Raw genomic sequence first — 6,119 nt, forward strand, 5'->3', positions numbered from 1 at the left:
TATCGGCCAGAAGCATGTATGGTTGAGTGCTACATATCTGAAGAGGCCGTGGAATTTTGTTCAGAGTACATGGCTGGAGTTGAGGCAATAGGAATTAGCAAACCAAGAACTGACCCAGATGATGTTGATAGAGGATTAAGGGGCAAAGGGACAATGGTGACAGTGTCCAAGCTTGAACTAGATCAAGCTCAATTAGTCGTGATGAACAATAACGCAGAGGTTCAACCATATATAACGTAAGTACCTTTTGTTTGATTAACATTACTTAAGTCACGATGAACAATAACTTGATTTATCTTACTTGTTTTACGGTGACCATATGGAGTCATACAATCAATGGTTCCAAGAAATCAAAAAAATAAACAAAAATGGGTTGCAGACCAACATCGTCAAACTTTCATTGGGTGGTTAAGGAATAACATTATAGCAAAGTTGAACGGACCGAATCATGGAGTATTTGATGTGTTGAGTCGTATTGCCCTTGGACCAACTTTTGCGGTAGCAAAGCATGAAGCGTACATTGTAAGGGGTAAACTTTTTCATACAAAGTCAAGAGATGATGCTCGAGAGGTTCAAAATAGTGGCATACGTATCGTTGCAGAAACTATGCACTTTGCAAGTGCAAAAGATGGAAACCCTGTTAAAGGTACTATGACGTATTACGGGGTCATTGAAGAAATATGGGAGCTCAATTATTTTGCGTTCCGAATTCCACTTTTTAAGTGTTCTTGGGTTGACAACAACGTTGGAGTAAAAACTGACGAGCTTGGTTTTACTTTGGTTGATTTAAGTAAGAGAGGAAGCAAGAATGATCCATTCATCATGGCTAGCCAAGCAGCTCAAGTTTTTTACATTTACGATCCGCTAATGATAAATGGTCTATTGTTTTATCGACACCGGAGAGGAGGTTCTTAGAGACGAAGAGGATGAGGAGAATGCCTGACTTATGTTACGATGACTTCATTGTTGGACAACCAATTCATGAGCAACTCATGGGAATTGATCGTAACATTGAGGAAGACGACGCCGAATACATTAGAAACGATATCAATGAGGGAATATGGGTCAATTGTGATTCGAGCAAACATAAACAAAAAAAGAAAAGAAAACGTGTCTAATTGGTAACTTGATATATAGCTTACTTTATATTGTGGTTGTGAATGGTCCTGAATACTTAACAATTTGTTTATGCTTTTAATATTTCATATACACTACTTGTTATATATGTAGCTAACTTTGAAGTTTGTTTGTTAATGGTGTAGACATGGCGAACTCAGAATCAGGATCTGATTCGGGAGCAGAAAATGAGTGTCCAACCACAATACCTACACGAGGGCCAACGCAAATGAATGAAATATCCAAACTAATGGATCAGGGCAAAAGAGTGGCCCTCGAAGTTAATGATAAAGGTCAATACTGTGGAAAAAGCTACGCGAAGCTCGTATCCACTCTGGGAGTCAGATGTCGGCACAATAGGGTTGGCTTATAAAAACCGGAAAGAAGTCAACCGGACTGCGAAAAATAAAGTTTGGAAAGACATTCAGGTAAGCTATTATTTGTTAGAATTTTGATTTGTTTTTCTATTACTCCAAATGTTGACTCTAACCGTGTTTGTTTTCCTTCAAAATAGACGGGGTTCATTGTGCCGGACACCTTCAAACATGATTGTCTCATCCTAGCTGGGAAGTTAATGAAAGACTTCAAGAATAGGATGACAAAAGACATCATAATGCCCGCGTTGAAAGAGAATGATCTGGGACGACTGGCACAAGTCCCTGAAAAGCACCCGGAGATCGACGCTGCTGATTGGTGCAAATTTGTTGAAAGTCGACTAACTCCTGAATTTCTGGTACGCTAATTATATTAACACTAAGATAAACTCTTAAATACAAGTACATGTATCTAATGTATTTTTTTGGCATTGTAGGAATTGAGTAAGGTGCAACGTGAACGTTCCTCAAAAATTCAATCCGGTACATCGAAGTGGTCGGAGTGGAATGGTGAACGTACGGGAAGCTGTGGTAAGTAATACTTAAAATTTAATGTGCTATAATGTGCTATACAATTTAATTGGTACTCGTTTCATTGTTATAACGTTATGTAGAAAAAGGACCTCGAAGTTGCAGATCCTCCCCGCCACCGTGTTTGGATTAAATCTCGCACCAAGAGTAGAAAACTTGTCACTGATTACGACAAGGAAATTACCGAGAAGATAGTAAGTATATATTAATCCTTAATTGAGTTCTACTCATGAGTTAGTGTATATAATTCATATACTAATTGCTTGAATATATGCGTGCATTAGGCTCAATTAGAGGAGAAGCTTAGTCGGGGACAAATTCGGAGTCCGGGGCCAAAACGATATCCTCACGCGGGCGCTCGGGACACCGCAGCATCCCGGACGTGTCGTGGCTGCCGGGTATGCTATTACTTCAAATGTTATTTATTTAGTTACACAAATGAAATCGTTGCTAATTTGCATTTTATGATTTGTAGGTTCCGACCGTGGCATCTCAACTGTTCGGCAGAAGAAAAGGGAAGTGTCCGATGTTGTGGCTCGGCAAGCGAAGGAGATTGAACAATTAAAAGCCGAAGTCCAATCCCTTAAGCAGAGGAACGCTACCGAACAAGAGGAAGAAGGAGAGGTGGCTGGTGAGGCGTATGTTCCACAACCATACGCTCCTCAGGATGAGGTACAACCACAAATTTATGCTGAGGAGTTCATTTCCCTCAACGACCAAGGTATCCTATACAATTTTGATGACCATGCGGCCCTTAATCAGCAAGTACATCTCTGCTCTGACAACATCGACAATATTGTGGCCCGAGGGTATTTGTACGAGCATGTGGGTAAGATCAAAGTTCACTGCCAGGATTACGATGATTCACATGCTCGGATCATGGTTTCGGAAATCCTGCAAGAGGACGCTGAAATCCCAGTCCCAATTGAAAAGTTCAGATATGTTAGGGACGTGTACCAGATGTTCCTTCCTTGGCCTAAACACTTAATTTTAACAACCGAGGTAACTTCTCAACTGAAATTAATTATTAATGATTAGTGGAGTTTGAATATCTTCAATATTCATCCGTAGTGAAGTAGGTTCTGCGAATATATGTGCTGCGGTGGGATGGATGAACAAACTACTGTTATATATGTGTTATTTGTCGTTATACAGCCATGTTCAAAATTTTTGGGGTCATTCAATTACAACCGTTATGCTGCCGAAATTTCGGTAGAATTTAGATAAAATTTGATATATATATATTATGTTCTGTTTTGTTTAGGGTCCACTCGCTCAACCGCCCTCAAGACGTGATGCGTCAAAGGGGAAAGCTCCGATGCTTTCTCCACAAAGCCGTGGTGCACGGGAAGATGAGTTGTTCACGGAAGAGAAGATGGCGTTGATCCCTAATTCGCTAAAATGGATGATTCATGAATTCCTAAGGCTCAAAGATAAACGTGATATAATCACAATTTCTGTCCCCCGAGGATTCATTGCACCGCGTACCCAGATCATTTTATCTGGAGAGGATTTGCAGCAGGTTGCTACGTGTAACTATATCGGCAACCAGGGAATGTTGTTTGGAATGATGTATACTCTTCTTTAATCTAATTAACCTTATATCAAATTATAGTTAAATTATTATAAGGCACTAACACTTTTTTTTGGCAGGCACATATGGGAGAGCATCAACGGTCTGAGAAAAATTTTCAAGTTTTACGACCCAGAGCTTCTCACAGTGCATGGGATCGCCGATGAAGAACGTAGTCGATCTTTTGACGATGCGGCAAGACGATTGGCTAATTGGTTATCATTAATGAACAGCAACCACCAAATGTTCTTTATTCCTTGGAATATCGGGTAAACTTTATTAAATTCTTTAGTGCTAATTGTTCATTTCTATATTATGTCTTCAAATTATTTTTATACTATCTTACTTATATTCCAATATAATTTTCTAGGATGCATTGGACGCTAGTGGTGGTTGCGCCAAGGAAAATTATCCATTTAAACCCTGTAAAAGGCCGCCCAATTCCCGAAGAAATAGAACAAATGATCGGAAGGTAATAATTTAATGACTTCTTATGTAACGAATTTAAATTAACTAACGAATTGAAATGCTAATATAATTTTCCCAAACAGGGCATTCATGTATATAGGGGACGCACATCAGTATCTTGGCCCGTGGCAAGGAATTTCACAAGCAAACTGTCCAAGACAACCTAAAAGCCAAGAATGCGGTTTTTATGTTTTGAAATATATCACTGACATCGTCGCACGTGCCAACCCCAACCGTTACATACAAGATCAAAAAGCTGTAAGTTTTAATTATTGATCATAGTATATAAATTTTATAATAACAAATATATAATATACATATACATAAACTAATATAAATTTTTAATTTTTTTAACAGTTTGGGGGTAAGAAGCAATACGATCCAAAAACAGAATTGTTACCACTACAGCGAAAGTGGATCGAACAATTGATGGCGGTGATTCACGGTGACGATTGAGGTTCAAAGGTCGAAGAATTTTTCTTCATTATGTAATTTTTATAGATTAACTTGTAATTAGATTTATTAACTTATTAATATTTTTAACTAATTTTACATGTTTGTGTAATATTTAATTATTTTTATGAAATCAAATTATGTTTTTACCCAAATTTAATTACTATTTAATTTAAAATGTAATTAATATATAATTAAATTAAATAAATATGTAATTTAAAATTTAAATAAATATGTAATTTAAATTAAATAAAATAATATATAAATTAATAAATATAAAATTAAAATAATATAATTAAATTTAAAAAAAAAAATGAGGAAACCTGAAATTCGCCTACATATGGCGTCGGTTCCTACGCCATATATGGCGTCGGTTATTGGCTAGGAACCGATGCCATATGTACCCTTATGGCGTCGGTTGCCAGCTAATAACCGACGCCATAGGGGTATATATGGCGTCGGTTCATATAAACCCTTTAGCGTCGCCCTGATCAGCGTCGGTAGCGAATTTCGCGAAAACCGACGCCTAAAGGGCTTAAAAACCGCCTCTAAAGGGTGTTTTTGTAGTAGTGCGCGCTCGTTTCAAAACCGCAAAACAACCAAAATGAAACCAAAACGAGAAAAATACAACTATTAATTCTGGCAAAATCAACTGGAAAAGAATACCTGCAATGATCTAAACTGAAAATGACGAAAAAAAATCAGAAAAACTGTGAAGAAACTGAAATTACACATTTGTTTTCTATTTTATTCGATCAAAATAACTCCCCCTAATGTCGAAATCTATATTCATGAAATGTAGATCTGTAACAAACAGATCTGGAGCTCCCACTAAATCCAAAACAATGTATGATGTGAAAAATTTTAAAAAAAACCCTCATGAATAATACATCTACGTTATATACAGTTGCATTTTGATTTATTTTTTGTTTTGGTTGCCTTATAGTTGCATTATCATTTTATGATAGTTTATATATTATGCAAGAATTTAATTTGATGGGGACTAAGAAATAGTAGTTATACATAGTAAGTTTTGTGCAAATAGTTGCATATTAATTTTATAGTGAAATAACATATGCAAGTAGCAAAACTATAATAAAACTAAAAAATAACTGTATGCAAGTGCAAATAGTTGCCTTATACTTGCATTATCGTTTTATGATAGTTTATATATTATGCAAGAATTTAATTTGATGGGGACTAAGAAATAGTAGTTATACATAGTAAGTTTTGTGCAAATAGTTGCATATTAATTTTATAGTGAAATAACATATGCAAGTAGCAAAACTATAATAAAACTACAAAACAACTGTATACAAACTAAAATACAGGAAAAACTCTTTGAACATCAACATCCATGATAAATCTCATTGTTACCCATTGATGATATAAAAATGGGACTGACCAGGTTAATCTAATCTATTAGCTTTGCCACCTTTACTCATAAATCTTAATCATGTTTGTCCTAATACTTTTCTAATATTAATTTTATAACTCTACTCACGTCAATACTACTATAAGCATGAATTAGATCGTTTTCTTTTCAAGTATAGAATATCATCGGTAATTGTTTCTTATTATTTTATTTTGTTATCTAATTATTT

At 36.0% G+C, this 6,119-nt stretch overlaps 2 protein-coding genes across 2 annotated transcripts; both read left to right on the plus strand.

Annotated features, from left to right (window-relative positions):
* Positions 1-2,485: 2,485 nt before the first annotated feature.
* LOC133039205 (uncharacterized) lies at positions 2,486-3,746 on the plus strand. Its single transcript, XM_061118041.1, has 3 exons — positions 2,486-2,524; positions 2,613-3,023; positions 3,286-3,746. Exons 1-3 carry the CDS (start codon positions 2,486-2,488, stop codon positions 3,607-3,609), a joined length of 774 nt encoding a protein of 257 aa, XP_060974024.1. The 3' UTR covers positions 3,610-3,746.
* A 40-nt stretch (positions 3,747-3,786) lies between these two features.
* Positions 3,787-4,810, plus strand: LOC133039080 (uncharacterized). Its single transcript, XM_061117879.1, has 3 exons — positions 3,787-4,066; positions 4,146-4,320; positions 4,420-4,810. The coding sequence occupies exons 1-3, from the start codon at positions 3,966-3,968 to the stop codon at positions 4,516-4,518; spliced, it is 375 nt and encodes a 124-aa protein (XP_060973862.1). The 5' UTR covers positions 3,787-3,965; the 3' UTR covers positions 4,519-4,810.
* Positions 4,811-6,119: the final 1,309 nt, after the last annotated feature.

Source organism: Cannabis sativa, chromosome 6, assembly GCF_029168945.1.
Source record: "Cannabis sativa cultivar Pink pepper isolate KNU-18-1 chromosome 6, ASM2916894v1, whole genome shotgun sequence".
Classification (NCBI taxonomy): Eukaryota; Viridiplantae; Streptophyta; class Magnoliopsida; order Rosales; family Cannabaceae; genus Cannabis; species Cannabis sativa.